Here is a 15,698-nt window from a genome sequence, read left to right on the forward strand (position 1 = left end):
GACCCAGCACCCCAAACTGCACCTTCAGCCCCTGCAGCACCTCCCACCCCACACACTGCAGAGTCTGCCACACATCTCCAACTGGTATTTCCCAGGAAGATGGGATGAGCCTTCAGGCTTCCCAAATTAACTTACATCAGCCTCAAACAGGAGCAGGTGAAGATAATATGATCAGATTACTTTCTACCTGTCCCACCTCAGCCGGGATAACATCGGGCCAGGCTCTGTCCAGACCCAAGAACACCAACTCCAAGGGGCACAGACCCAGAGAGGAGCCAGGAACCCAGCTGAGCAGCTGAGCAGGATAACCAGGGTCACAGCACCCCACCCTGCTCCCGGGGCACAGCTCGGGGGGCTCCATAAACCAGACGTGGGAGGAGGGGGCAGTGGCTGTGCTGACATTTCTGGGGTGTTCCTTCCATGCTAAAAGGAGCAACTGAGGGAAAAGCAGGGGAATGCTGGTCAGGAGGCTCTGGGACAGACATGGCACAGATCAGTGCTGAGGGAGGAACTGATAAGCACTGGAAGGAGATAAGCTGTGTCCCTGAGGTGGAACAGGAGGGAGGCAGGGAGATGGGTGTAGGAGATAAAACTGAGAGCAAAACCAATCCCTGCAGATAATTCTGAACGAGCTCCGTGGGAAAGGGGGTTTGTCAAGGCACAGGACGAGGAATGAGCACAAAAATCAGTGCAAGACTGGGCTCTGTGTATGGCTCAGGTTGGGCCTGACACACCACAGGGCAAACAACAACACCTGACTGGGAGTGCAAAAGCCCAGAGAGGACCAAGTCAGACAGTCCACGTGCTCAAAGAGGGCACTGAGGGCAAGGAGAACCACCAAGGAAGGCCAGGAGGATACTGCAGCTACAGAAATACAGGCAGCCAGCAAGAGGAGAAAGGAAGGTCGGGTGGAACAACACTTCTTGGAAGGACAGGAGTCAACAGCTGACATCCAGAGAACAGCAAGACACCCCCAGGGATGAGAAACGACATGGTGGCAGGTCAGTGGCTGCCAAGGGACACAGAGCTGGTTTAATGCTGTGTTTTCACCCAACAGTGCATTCTTCTGGGAAGAAGGCTCTGGATCAAACCAGCCCAAGAGTCACACACAGACTGTCCTCTGAAGTGTCACACAGCTCAAGGCAGCTCACACCAGGCAAGTGGCAGCTGTGCTGGGGCACCAATACTGCAAGAAGATCTAAATTCCATACAGAAAAATGCTCTGAAATTCCAGGGGGCAGAATGGGAAGGACAGGCAGGAGGCAGAGCAAGGACAGGCTGGTGACACCCCAGCATCAGCCACAGTTCCACTGGTGAGCCTGAGAACCTGAGCACTGCAGGACCATCAGTGCTGACAGGGTTGGGTCCTCTGGCTTATCATCAACAACTGTTTTATTTAAAAGGTCTCTACAGGACATCCCTCTTCTCCCACCTCAGCTGGGCTGTATCTGTGCAGGACAGTCAGTATCTGTTGTCCATCAGCACCCAAAGGAATCGCTCTGGGTGCTGCTCCCACAGGGGCAGGGTGAGGAGAACTCTGCAGCAACCCCAGGGACCAGAAAAACCTCATTCCTGGCAAAGGACACAGCTTATCTCAGGAACAGTTTAATGTGAATTTAAAAAAAAAAAAAGTATTTTCAAACAAGTTAAGTCTATCTAATGCCCCTTTTTCACCCCCAAAGACAGAAGAGTCTCACAGCCAAATCTTCTGGCATATGAACACACCACAAGGAACACCTACTCCTCCTCCTGGTCCAACAGACACAAACATCAACACATGACAGCAGCAGTGGGAGCTGACACCTCATCAGATCCGACCGAAAAAGCCCTGAAAGGAACCAAAATCTTCTTCACAAATGATATTTCTGCTTCAGAGAGCTGGAAATGAGCATTTGCCACCACAGCCTCCTGGTTTCACACTTCCAGGCAAACCTGTGTGCAGACATCTGTGTCCTTCTCCCACCCCTCAGAATGTCTTCATTCCATAAAAAGATGTCATCATGACCCAGGGATGCAGAAAGGAGAGAGATGATGTAACAGCCAAATATTGAGGTAGATCTGAATCTTTAAAGGAATTCCAGTAAATATGACTAAAGGGGAAACCTTCAGGGAGACTAAAAGCTTGATCAGCCCAGAAGAAATGCAAAGAGTCAAAGAAATGCAAGAGGTTGGTGAGTGGTAGGTCAGCAAAGCCACTGAAGAGGCAGATTTTGGAACAGAAGTCAATATAAAGGACTCTTGACTAAAGGAGACCATGAGACCCATTGGAAACATTAGCTAATGTTGACTGTAAGAGTTTGGCAGATCTTAAAGTCAACCTTCAGCTGGAGGAGATGATAAACTACTGCAGTTAAGACAATGCAGGTTACACAAGCCACGTCACAGGGGTGGTGGCAGTCAAAAATCAGAACAGGGTTCTACTCACCAGCATCCCAGAGAGATGCAGTGCCTGCCCTGAGGAGCTTCAGGACCCCCAGCACTTCACAGGATGGACAGAATAATTGCAGGGAAGAGAAAAGATGAGAGCAAGGACTGGGGCAGGGATTGTCCCCCTGTGCTGGCACTGCTGAGGTCACACCTTGAGTGTGGCCAGTTCTGGGCCCCTCACAGCAAGGAGGACACAGAGGGGCTGGAGCGTGTCCAGGGAAGGGAACGGAGCTGGGAAGGGGCTGGAGCAGCAGGAGCAGCTGAGGGAGCTGGGGGGGCTCAGCCTGGAGAAAAGGAGGCTCAGGGGGGACCTTCTGGCTCTGCAACTCCCTGACAGGAGGGGGGAGCCGGGGGGGGGTCAGGCTCTGCTCCCGGGGAACAAGGGACAGGAGGAGAGGGAACGGCCTCCAGCTGTGCCAGGGGAGGGTCAGGTTGGACATGAGGAGGAATTTCTTCATGGAAAGGGTGGTCAGGCCTTGGCAGGGGCTGCCCAGGGAGGTTTGGAGTGCCCAGCCCTGGAGGTGTCCAAGGAAGGCCTGGCCATGGCACTCAGTGCCAAGGTGGGCATTGGGCACAGGGGGGACTCGATCAGCTCAGAGGTTTTTTCCAACATAACTGATTCTGTGGAAAAGGCTGCTGAGGAATTCCTAAAACACCAGCTGACTGTTTGCAGATATGCTTTGTGCAAATAGCAGAAAACACCAGCTTATTTTAAAAAGATGCAGTAAGGAGTGTCTCTTTTTGAGCTAATTCACTGCAGTCCTGGTTCCAGAACTGATTCTGTCGGGCCTTTCCTTCACACCTGATGCCTTGGAACACGAATGTCCCTCCCCAGCCACAATGAAATGTTGTTATCTGTGCTCTGACAAGGACCAGAAACACAGCTCAGGCTCAGCTGGGAGGCAGGACCAGCAGGGGACGAGTTTGGAAGTGTAAGGCCCTCTGAAAGACTGATCCCATTCATAAATCCAACCTCATCAATTATTCAACACCCAGGTGCTAAAATTGTTCCCCACCACCCCTCCCACCTGCTATAAAAAGACTCCTGTCAAACTCCCACCTGAGAAGGTTCTACCAGGCAGGGAGGGCAGAGGATTCACTGAAACCACAGGAACTCAGCACACATGGAGGCAAAACCACCTCCAGGCTGGACATCACCTCATCCAAAGCTTGGATCACGGGAATGCTGCCAGGAATCACCCTGTTCCCAGTGGAGGTGGGGAGCTGGCCTGGAGCCTCCCTGTGCTACTTGTCCAGTTGGGATTTGCTTTCCAAGTGAGATCAATGGCCTTTTCCATCCCTGAAGATCGAGCTGGACCCTGTCCAAGCTCCTAAGTCGAATTTTGACGGACCAAGGGGAATTTTCATTCCATTCATTCCAAATCCTGACACGAGACAGCTCTGCAGGCTGAGCAACTCAGGAGCAGCCAAGAAGAGCTGATGAGACTCAACTGGCCCAAGGAGTGTCCTGCAGCACCCACAGAGGCAGGTCCCCTCTCCAGGGGGAAAACAGACTCTTCCCAGCAGCTCTTTAACTCCACACTACATGAACAATTAAAATATTCATAACTATTTAAAACGAGGAAATTAAAATGACTTAAAGGCATGAAAAGCTTGTTTATGAAGCATGAATATTTCATTAGCAAAAGCACAAATGAAACCAGGCTTTCACATAATATTTCCTCTGCTGGGATTAAATACAGTTTATTGCCTCATGTGAAGCCAAACCTCTGCCACCACAACTTCAACCCAAAATATGAATGTTTAAGATGGGGCTGGAAAGACAAGGAATGTGGTGTAAAAACATCAATGCAATACAGACAGCACCCTTCACTCCAAACCTGGAAATGAGGTTAAACAAGGGAAGAGCAGAAAGGGTGGGAAACAAAGCAAGAATCCAATGGGATCCACATCCCTGCTGGGATTTTGGCCTCTCAGAACTTCAAGTTCATCCCTGGAATGTCCAAGGCCAGGTTGGACGGGGCTTGGAGCAACCTGGGCTGGGGGAAGGTGTCCCTGCCCGTGGCAGGGGGTGGCACTGGGTGAGCTTCCAACCCAAACCAGTCTGTGATTTTATGATTCTGAAGCCCAATTTCTCATGATTTTAAAGCACAACTCCCTGTTTCAGTTTGCTACAAGGTTTTTCTAGGGCTCCAGCCCACGCCCCAGCACAGCAAACACTTCCCTCAGCAGCAAACACTCACAGAACGTTCTCAGAGGAGTTCCACATTTCTCAGTACAGGTTCCTGATGCCAAAAATATTAGTAATCATAAAAAATAGGATCAGTCTTTCAAAAGTGTCTGCAATAAATAGGAATTTAGAACTGTTGGGGTGTCCTGTGCAGTTGAACTCAGTGATGCTGATGGGTCCCTTCCAGCTCAACATATTCTATGTTTCTATGATTAATTTGAAAATGTTGGGATTTGTGCTATAAAACACTTGAGAAACAGTCAAAAAACTACCTTTTAACACTTTTTTTTTAACCATGTTTTTATGAAGTGCTGCTGGAAGAGGCCAGAAATCACCACACATGCAGGGAGACAACTGCAAGGACTGTGAAACCCCAGCTCTTTGCACCACAGCCTCGGGCTCAGGTGGGCTGGGATGACCAGGAACCACCTGAGCAGCAACTACAGGCTGCCCCAGCGGGTTTCACGCTGGAACTAGTTGGAAAAAAAAAAGAGGAAAACAACCCCAAATTCATTTTATGATCATTACATATCACCAGGTGCTCTCCCTGCCTTCCTTTCATGCATCCTTGAGTTCTTTAATAACAGTGACACAGCTCTGGTGTGTTCCCAGGAGGGGATTTGCACAGTCAGTGCTGATGAAAAATGAGCAACTCGCTGGAAAGCAGGAGAAGATGAGTCAGGTGGCACCTGCTCCCGAGGCAGATGTGGGAACACAAAGACCCAGCTCACGTGAGACTGCCCCAAACACTCCCTGATGCTGCAATAATAATTGTCTGCTCTTCCCCTGCCTTCCAGAGCCCTCAGCTGGGATTCAGGGGTGCTGGGGTTACCCATGGTCGGGATGGATCAGGTTTTACTGTCCTGCAGCTGCTCTGAGCTGACTCCTGCAGCCATCCCTGAGCCTGCAGAACAGAGGATTTGGGAACTCCAGCTCTCCCTCTTTGCATTCCCCATTCTGTTTTTAGAGCCCTGAAGTCTGATTTCTTTATCAAGACTATGCAGAACACTCTTTGCAGGGTGAGACAAGAAACAACCTATAAACCAGGATAACCTCCTTGCCCTCTTCCTTACCCAGAAGCAAATTAAAAATGATCCCTTTCACCACTTGAAATGTTCTCTGTGGTGCAGAGTAAAACAAGGTGCTGCAGAGTTTCCTGTCTCTCTTACCCAACAGTTCCCACCGAATTTCATTCCCACCACAGTGGCTGCAAAAGCTGAGCAGCTCTGGCCCCTCCAACAACCCCTCTCCACAAGCCCCACCTCGCTCCACCTGCTGTGGAACAGTCACAGCCACGTGGAGTCAACCCCACTGAAATAAGGAGTTCTATCAATCCAAAGCAGGATGTTCTCCCTTCCCTTACTCCAGTACAAATAAATACTTGGCTGCCACTGAGAGACCCGAGAGCTGCTGGAGGTGAAAAAGATTCCCTGTTTTAAGGAGTCCTTTAATTAATGTGACATCCTCTGACAGGAATTGAGATGCCAACCCCTCCTGCAGCAGAGCACCTGCCCCCAGAGGGGAGCAGGGACTGTCTGAAGTCAGCTGCTGATGCACAAACTGCTCAAATTCGGCTGTTTGTAACAATTCTGATTTACAAGCCCCTCAAGGAACAATTGTCTGGCAAAGCTTTGGAGGTTTCTCTAAAGAAACAAAGCTACTGAGTCCACACTAACTGTTCCCATAGTCCTGCTTTCATCATTTTTTTAATTATTCTGATGACTAAGAATCAAAACCAGAAGCTGGGACTGAGAACTGAGGCATTCAAGGACAGGATGACTTTTATTTACAATAAATTGTAACATTCAGTGACTGCTGAGTGTCCAGTGAAACAGCCAGTTCATTAAGGAGCTGTAAGACATGGCCATGAAAAAGCCCTGACACTGTGATATTCCTGCTGAATCACCACCCAAACCTACAAATAACTGGGCACGAGTGCAGGGCTGGGAAAGGAGGCAGCAGAGTCCCCCTGCATCCACCCCCCCACCCAGACACGCTTCACCCAGCCCACGTCAGCACCACCAAGCTCAGATATTACAGCAATGAAAAGTGCAACTTCACCCTTTCTCCTTTTCCCACTAGAGACATCCCTGGGGAGATATCCTCGTGTGCCCCCAGACTGGGGTGATTTCAGTTCCACCCACATCGGGGCTCCCTGGGGAACTGAATCCAGCACGGCCCGTCTTGGGTCAGGCAGTGACCCCAGACAGAAATAGCTCTGGCAGAAAGTTGGATTTATGGAAAAGGGTGGAGCCCATCCCAGTGTAAAGTGAACAAACCCCCCACTGGAACTGAAGGATGGAGCAGCAGCAACCCCTCGGCACACGAGCAGCACAAAGGTGACTCGTGCCATCTGCACAACGTGACACCAAGCCCTGGGCAGGGCAGGATCCGGGCTGGCAGCTGGGTCTGACACAGCTCCACATGTGGCAGCAGCGAGAGCTGATTGCCCTCTCCAGAGCAGGAAAACATGAGAGCAGCCTGAGCATTGTAGGACGCCAGGAGAGCTGTCCTGACAACACCCTCAGGCACAATCAGCAGCAGCGCAGAGGGAAAAATAAATCAAGTTACACACCAGGATCCAGAACCACCGGCTCGTTCTCTTGTTCTGCTCATCCTTTCACACAAAATTAGCCAAGTCTGCCCCTGCAAGGCGCCTCTCAACTAATTAATTTGATTCCTTAAGGCAGCCAACATCCTATGTTGATTTTTCAGTTATCTAGCAATCCTTTTCCAATCCTTCATTGTACTGGAAATGACAAGGTACATCTGAGAATTACACATTAACCAAAGAATAAAACCCCAAGAACAAACCGTGACACACAAGTTTCCTGCTAATTACAGGAAATTAGCAGGAGCCCTTTCTAATATGATTAGAATGCCACGGAGTGCCCAAATGAACAACAAATTTAAACTGTCAGAGGCACTGCAAAACGCATTTAAATCTGACACCGCCTCATGTTCAAAGCTCAACCATTCTCATTGCATTTTTCTTGGTATTTAGAGCACAAATGCCTTCTCTGCCCAAACAGAAACACAAAATAGAAAAGAAAAATAACACGAAGTATTCTGGTTGTTACTCCACCTGCAGGACACGGGCACAGCCGTGTGGCACAAAGGTTCCCGAGCACTCAGCGCCTGATGCAGCCAGACCACAAAACCTACAGATTTCACCCAGAAAAAGCTTAATTTTCTCCTTCCTCAGTAGTTTTAAGGCTGCTGAGGGAGCTCAGCCCCCCTCTCTTCCCTCGGGTACCGCCAGAGTCACTCCCAGGTGTGTCCAACACCCACACGGACCTGAGGAGTCGCTGATTCCAACCATCCCCAGACTCCGAGAGCAGGAGAGGGACAGGCGGTGAAGCCTGGGGGGACACAGCCAGTAAATCACACTTTTACCCCCAGATCTCCCCCCGGCAATTCTCAAATCCTTGCACGAGCAGGGGCACGGGAGTTTATCGGGAAGAGCTCCCATGAATGTTTTATAGCGGAAAGTGAAAGGCAGCCTCGGGGTCCCCCGGCTCTGTCAGCGCTGCCCGGGATTGAGCTGGACTTCCCAGAGGGAACAGGCAGGAAAACGTGCATCTTCCCGGCACCCATCGCATCCACAGGGGAAATAAAACCGTAAAGACGAGGAAATGTTAACGCACGAGTCCAGGCTGGAGCAACCCTGGACTTGGAGACTTTTATTGCTCTTTTTTGTTGGTTGTTTTTTTTTTTAATTTTTTTTTCCTCCAAAGCGACTTTGCAGGGGGTCAGCCCAGGCGAGGAGAGGGGAGCGGGGCAGGCTGTCCAGGGAAGCTGAGCCCGGCCCATCCCTGGAAGCGCCCAAGGCCACGCTGGGACACTGGAAGGCGTCCCTGCCCACGGTGGAGGGGGGAATGGGATGATTTTAGGCTTCCTTCCCACCCGAACCATTCCATGGCTCTGGGATATAGGCTAAGATCGACAACACGCTGTTTAAAAGTAAAGCCCTCAAGGTCCCTTCGCTCCTAAACCATCCCCGGTCCCACGAGGCGGGTGGGTCCGGACAGGGGGATACGGGGCAGCTTCCCAGAGGGATGACAGAGCACCCTCACACCCACCCGGCTTTGCCATCCCGTGGAAAAATCCCCCATCCCTGACCCCCCTCACCCAGCCCGGGGGGTGTGAGGGGATAACCCCCCGGGCAGCCCGGCCGGGGTCCCGCCCGCCCCTCGCTCACCGCAGCCGCAGGTTCGCCATGAACTCGGGCATGGTCACGGCGTCCATCAGCACGAAGTCGGCTTTGCCGAACTCCAGGCTCTCCTGCTCCGCCATGGCGGCCGCGGGGCGCGTCCGGGGGGCCGGGACGAGAGCGGGACGGGGCCGGCGGCGGGACAGTCCCGACTCTGGTCCCGACTTTGGTCCCGGCTCAGGACCGGCCCCGGGACCGGCCCCAGGACCCGCCTCAGGCGCCGCTCCCCGGCCGGGGGGGCGGGGGGGGGTCACCTGCGGGGGGGCGGGGCCGGGGCCGCGCTCGGCGCCCCCTGGCGGCCGCACGCGGCACTGCCCCCCGGGCGGAGCGGGGCGGGAGCGCCCCCTGGCGGCGGGACGGGGTCGGGATCGGGATCGGGGTCGGGATCGGGGTCGGGGCCGGATCCAGGGAAAAGGGGGGGCTGGGATGGTTCGGAGGGAGAGGGTTCCTTCCCGGGGTGTATCCTGGACCCGGGGAGTCCCCTGCTCCAAGCACAAGGTGCTGAGGGGTCGCATTCTGCACCATTAGACCCCCGGGATGAGGAGGGCAGGGCGCTCCGGGAGGGGGGGATGTCAGATGGGGGGAATTCCTTCCCGGGGTGTATCCTGGACCCGAGGAGTGCCTCCCCCCCACCCAGGGTGCTAAAGGGTCACGTCTTCTATGTGTGAGACCCTCACCCCCAGCCCAGGGTGCTGGGGGGTCACATCCTGCACACGTGGAGACCCCCGGCTGGGGGGCTGCAGGGGGCTGTCCTTCGGCTGGAGGAGTCTCCCCTCTCGGGTTGTATCCTGCACCCAGAGGAGCCCCTGCCCTAAGCACAGGGTGCTAAAGAGTCACATTCTGCACGTGGGGAGACCCTCCCCCCAAAACAAGGTGCTAAGCTGTCACACCCTCTACCTGGGGACCCCCCACCCCACAGAACTGCTAAGGGGTTACATTCTGCAGCTCGAGAGACCCCCCCCTCTCCCCAGCCCAGAGTGCCTCAGGAGTGGATCCTGCATTGGAATGTGCTACATCCTGCACCCTGTGGAATCTCCATCCCAGGGCAGGGCTGGATCCTGCACCTGGGGGACACCTTTCCCTCAGCAGAGACAAATCCCGTACCCCAGGATCCCCCCCCTCCTCACAGTGTCCTGCAGGGACACCCACCCCCATCCCATATCCTGCAGGAAAACCCCCACAAAGACCCTGCAGGGTCGGGGGCTGCACCCCAGGGATCCCCCCCCCCTCAAAAAAACACATCCTGGACACATTGACCCCCTTTGCTGCCCCTCAGCACCAGGAAGAACACCACAGAACGTGGTCCTGCACCAAGAGGGGAGAAAGTAGATCCTGCACCCAGGGGATCCCCCACCCCAGGATCCCACAGGCAGGGTCAGGCCCTGCCCAAGCACCCCTGGGTGCCCCCCCAGGCCCTGCTCACTGTGGCACTTACTGAACCCCCAGAAACCCCCCAAATTAATGCAGAATAAACCACATAAAAAGTCTCCCAGGAACACCCCAGTACCATCCAGAACCAGCTAATTACATTAACAATACTAATTAGTGCACTGGGGCAGGGGGGGCCTGGGAGTAGGGCCAGATTCACCTCAGAGAACATTTTGGGCAAGAATGGCTGGTTTGGGTGTGCAGGTGTGAGGTGGTGTGGCCATCCCTGTGCTTGTCCTCATCCCACCCCTGCAGCTCCCAGGCTGTTGAGTGGGAAGGGACCCACAAGGATCAGTGAGTCCAGCCCCCAAGTGAGTGATGCCCAGAGGGATGGAACCCAAACCTTAGCTTAATCAGCACCAGGCTCCAACCAGCCGAGCTCATCTCGGGCTCTGGGTGGGCCCTGGGGGGGCCCTGGTGGCTGCAGCCCCAGCTGAAAGCAATGAGCTCCCTCCCTATTTATAGGCAGCAGATTCCCCCTTCCTTGTGTGCTCCTGGGGGAGGACAAGGCTGGAAGAGCTCTCAGAGGTGAGCTGGGAAGGAGAAAAATCCCCCCCATTCCCTAAAATACTCTATCTGTGCTTTACTTTCTAGTGCATTTGGTTCTGTGAGGGTGTCTTTTGGTTTTGTTTCTGCAATATGCTGAATGCTTCTGGTATTAGTGCAAGTGTCTAATTTGCACGATGCTAATTAGTGCCCTGGGAAGAGCAGGGTGGTGGGGGGTGAGGCCAGCAGTGTGTTCAGCCCCTGCCCTGTTCTCCCTTGGCAGAGGGGTTGGACCCACAGCAGCTGAGTGTCACCCCAGCACCGTGTGTGGGCAGCAGGGATGGAACCAGGCCCCCCAGGCCCCCCTGACCCCCCAAGGGTGAAGGCAGCAGATGGATGTGCCTGGCAGAGCCTCCTCTGCCTCCGGCCCCACAGGCAGAAGAGGAAGGTGGCTTATTCTGCCTACATGCACAGGCTCCTAAACCAGGTAGTCTTGACTGGGCTGGGGTGCAGTCTCCTGCTTCCCAAGCTCAGCTTGGTCATCCACGTATCCAAGCCTGGCTGCTGCGTGTTTGGCTGTGCTGGGAAGTCTTTGACTCCCCTCTGGCTGCCCAGGGTAGTGGTGGAGTCCCCATCCCAGGAGGTGTTTAAAAGACACGTGGATGTGGCACTTGGGGACGTGGGTTAGTGGTGGCCTTGGCAGTGCTGGAGGAACAGCTGGATTTGCTAACCTTGGAGGGCTTTTCCAACCTGAATTATTCGGTGATTCCAGCACGAAGCTTTAGGGGCTGGGGCCGGGCGGTGCCGGCGGCTCTGGAGCTGTGCTGATGCTGTTGGTTGCTCTCCCCACAGACGTGGTCCTCCGGAGATTCCTGCTGGGCGTTTTCCGCCCTGGCCGGGCTGGCCAGCCCGCGGCTCCTCGGGGATGTGGCGCTGGAGGCTGCCAGGCTGTCCCGCGGCAGCCGCAGGAGCCGCCCCGGCCGCCGGGAGGTCCTGCTGGCCATGAAACTGGTGCTGCTGTGGGAGCTCCACGAGCCCGAGCCTCCTCCGGGACCCTGAGCCGGGAGCTGAGGCAGGACGGGACAGTCTTTAGAGTATTTTAACGTGGATTTGGTAAATAAAGTGTTTTTTGGTATCGTTTAACAGAGCCTCCTGCCTGGGCCGGGACCGAGAGCAGGGTGGGCTCAGGCTGTCGGAGGGCTGGGTACGTGTGTGCCCCGGGCAGGGGGGCAGGAGGAGGGGGTGAGGGCTGGGTACGTGTGTGCCCGGGGCAGGAGGAGGGGGTGAGGGCTGGGTACGTGTGTGCCCGGGGCAGGGGGGCAGGAGGAGGGGGTGAGGGCTGGGTACGTGTGTGCCCCGGGCAGGGGGGTAGGAGGAGGGTGCTCACACGCCTTGCAGAGCAGCCCTGCAGGCAGGTCAGGGGTCCCCGGGGGTCCAAAGGGCCTCTCTGCTCTGGCAGCCCAGGCTGTTCGGGGCTGGGGGGCAGCTGGAAGCCTCTCTGCTCTCTGTGCTGGGTTTGGCCAAGGGAGGGGGAGGAGGGAAGGTGGGTGGGCAGTGCCAGGCTCGGAGGCAGCAGCATTCCCTGGCCGTGCTGTGTCGGTGGCGGCGCTGGGGACTCGTTTCTGGGCTCTCATCCCAGGGATGTCTCCGGGGTCTCCTGCCTTGCAGCTTCAAATCCCACCGTGGGGGTGGTCAGTGCCTGAGCTCCCCCCTTCCCAGGGAGGAGTTCCTGGTCCCAGGGAAGTGCCACCAGCTCCTGGCAGTGCTGTGACACCCTCCCTGCAGCAGCTCTCCCAGCCGCTGAGCTCTTCTCCCAGAAGCACGGGCAGGAGGCTGGAAAAGGGGATGTCCCTTGTCACCTCGTGCTGCTGGTGTGAGTTGAAGGCTGTGAAATGTCCCCAGAGCCACCCCTGCAGCTGCCTCACCCGGTGGGCACTGCTGGCCTTTGGGGACACTCGCTGGGCTGTGGTGGCACGTGGCAGTGTCACACGGGGACAGGGGGTGTCACTGGTGTGCAGCAGCTCACGGTGTGACTGAGGTGGCTCTGGCTCTGTCCCCAGCCTGCTCCTGTTTGCTCTCTGTGCTCCCCTGGGTGTATCCAGACCTGTGCAGTGCCACGGGCTGTCACCTACCGGTGTATCGGGATAACTGGTGCCCTCGAGGAGCAAGTGCTGCCCGAGGACTGAGGGTTCAGGGGCTGGGCCCAGGGGAAGGCTGGGTTTTGATGCCTCAGCTCCTGTCCTGGCACATTGTCACCCCTGTGCTGAGGGGCTTCAGCTCACCCCCAACCCCCATTCCAGCAGCCCTGACTCTTTGGGTTGATTAGGGTTTGGCTAAAATCCATGGATTTAGGGTCAAGTCCTATAGGAAGGTCCTAGACTTTGCAGAAGGAAGGGGAGCAGCTGACCTTGAGGAAAACACCCAGGCACCCACAGCCCCTGGCAAGGCTGACTTTACCCACAGCATTCCTGGGTGGAATTCTGTTCAACCTGCCCCAAAAGCTCAGCAGAGGAGGAGGAAGGGGAGCATTCCATACCCTGTGCTACCATCTGGTTTGGAGCTTCATCACCCTGTCAGGGTGTTTCTCTTGTGTTACAGCACAGAAAAGCTGAGAACATTCTCTCACTATTTCTTGTCCCTGCAGATGGTCCAGACCACTTGCCCTCTCTTTTTCTCCCCTGCTTTATTTATGTCTTTGGAGCCCCAGCTGCTGCTGGGAGGGTGACATGTGAGCAGCTCTTCTGCAGGGAGGCCATGGGACTCCTGAACCTCTCCAGGAACTGTGCAGAGGATCCCTCCTGCCTGGAACTGAGAGTGAGCCTGGAGCAACCCCCAGCTCTGAGGGGAAGCAGCTGGAGCAGAGGAGCTGCTGGGAGAGATCAGCAGGGGAGGTTCCTGGGCAGGAGAAGAGGTGTTATCACCTGGAAACCTTTAGCTCACCTGGGCTCTAGACAGACAAAATGTTGGCTGGCACAGGTTGCCCAGAGGAGCTGTGGCTGCCCCTGGATCCCTGGAAGTGTCCAAGGCCAGGTTGGAGCAGCCTGGGCTGGTGGAAGGTGTCCCTGCCCATGGCAGGGGTGGCACTGGATGGGCTTTAAGGCCTCTTCTAAGCTAATTCATCCCATGGTTCTATAAGGATGTTCTCTGATCTCTTAACTAATCATCTGTCTGGTTTCCCTTTAAAAACATGAGTTTTTGGTAAATTATATTGATCCTTCTTTTTTTTTTTCCCTGAGCTTCCTCTGATATTTCTTCTGTTTCATTAGTCAGGGCACCTTCCTCCTTTCCACAGTTCCACTGCTGGTAAATGGCTCCATGGCCCCCCCAGCATTAACCATCTGGGAGGGGGTAACTGTGCCCTTTCCTCTTCTCTGCTTTTTCAAAAAGGGGAAGTAATAAAGAAAATTACACAACACATCAAATTTTCCAGCCCGACACACACAGGATGATGTTACAGTCTGGAACCAGGGAGGAGGATGTTAAACTCCAAACAAACTAAATATTGAGCTCCCAGGATTTGGGGATTGAAAGTGGATACTGTGTCTTCTTCTATGGAGTTTTCCAGGAAAGTTTCTGAAGACAGAAATGAGACTTCCCAAGTCTGTCATGTGCCCATTTACACTGGGAGAAGATCAACATCCCCTCTCAGGTCAGTGTGTGCAGAGCCAGACACCCTGTAAAAGAACCCAGAGGAAGCAGAGTCCTCAAGGCCTTTGCTTGTCATGAGGGGAAATCTTTCCCAAGTGTGTTCCTGAGAATCCCCTGGAGGATGTTTGTCTCCCTGGAGGAGGGGGTGGAGGAGGGTTACGGGAATGTCTCAGTGTCCCTCAGTGACATCCAACAGCTTCATTTCCTCTCCAGGAAGGAATTGCCCCGTGGCAAAGCTTCCCTGTGAGCCACTCTGTATTTACATACAAGGCTTGTGATTCCCCAGGCTGAGCAGAGCTGGGAATGCAGCCAAACCCACCAGACTCATCCAAACAGAAGGGAAACATCTTGAGATGTTCCCCAGGTCTGACTGTGGCAGCCTGGATAGAAATGCCATCCTTGTGGCCTGGAGACAGGGGGCTGAGCCACAGCCAGCCCTGGCAGCACAGAGAGGGCTCTTCTGGAGAAGAGAAGGCTCCAGGGAGACCTGAGAGCCCCTTGCAGGGCCTAAAGGGGCTCCAGGAGAGCTGGAGAGGGACTGGGGACAAGGGATGGAGGGACAGGACACAGGGAATGGCTTCCCACTGCCAGAGGGCAGGGATAGATGGGATGTTGGGAAGGAATCCTTCCCTGCGAGGGTGGGGAGGCCCTGGCACAGGTTGCCCAGAGAAGCTGTGGCTGCCCCTGGATCCCTGGAAGTGTCCAAGGCCAGGTTGGACAGGGTTTGGAGCAACCTGGGCTGGTGGAAGGTGTCCCTGCCCATGGCAGGGGGTGGCACTGGATGGGCTTTAATGTCCCTTCCAACCCAAACCATTCTGGGATTTTATAACCAGGATGACCATGTAATCCCAGGCTCCTGCACTCTGAGTGCACAGCAATGGGGGGGTTGTTACCCTGTTACCCCCCAGTGACATCCAAATGGTTCTCATTAAAACTCTTAAAACACAAAAAGGAAGTTTTTACAGTCTCAGGGCCTTTGACAACACTCACCCAGCTCCAGGGTCACTCCTTGATGTCCCCATGGTGGTTCTCCATCTTTCCCCTACATGCCATGGCCTGAGGCAGCTGGAGAGTCAGTGAGGGGAGTGAAACCATCCAAAAATCCCCTCTGGGAGGGTCAGGGCTGGGGGCAGTGAGGGGCTGCTGGAAACAGCAGTTCAGAAGCAGAGCTGGAGGGGTGATTCCAACACACCCCACACAACTCCAACCCCTCACCACGGGTGTTTGTTCCAAATTCCTGGGAAGATCTTACAGACACCCAGGCTCCCAATGCCAAAAGAATGTCCCAGGTATTTCCTGTCTCTG

General features: G+C 54.7%; 1 protein-coding gene and 1 long non-coding RNA gene across 2 annotated transcripts in view; one reads left to right on the top strand and one right to left on the bottom strand.

The window, feature by feature from the left end:
* LOC127463383 (uncharacterized) overlaps positions 1-3,306 on the top strand; it is a 45,079-nt gene extending 41,773 nt beyond the window's left edge. Inside the window, exon 2 of the long non-coding RNA XR_007900821.1 lies at positions 2,853-3,306. This is a non-coding gene — a long non-coding RNA (uncharacterized LOC127463383). The remainder of the gene's footprint in view (positions 1-2,852) is intronic.
* Positions 1-9,094, bottom strand: part of MYO1D (myosin ID) — a 150,350-nt gene extending 141,256 nt beyond the window's left edge. Inside the window, exon 1 of the mRNA XM_051772688.1 lies at positions 8,820-9,094. Coding sequence (XP_051628648.1) covers positions 8,820-8,914 — 95 coding nt within the window. The 5' untranslated portion in view covers positions 8,915-9,094. The remainder of the gene's footprint in view (positions 1-8,819) is intronic.
* Between the last annotated feature and the right edge of the window lie 6,604 nt (positions 9,095-15,698).

This window comes from Manacus candei, unplaced genomic scaffold, assembly GCF_025592945.1.
Source record: "Manacus candei isolate 608988 ecotype Guabito, Panama unplaced genomic scaffold, ASM2559294v1 h1tg000158l, whole genome shotgun sequence".
Lineage (NCBI taxonomy): Eukaryota > Metazoa > Chordata > Aves > Passeriformes > Pipridae > Manacus > Manacus candei.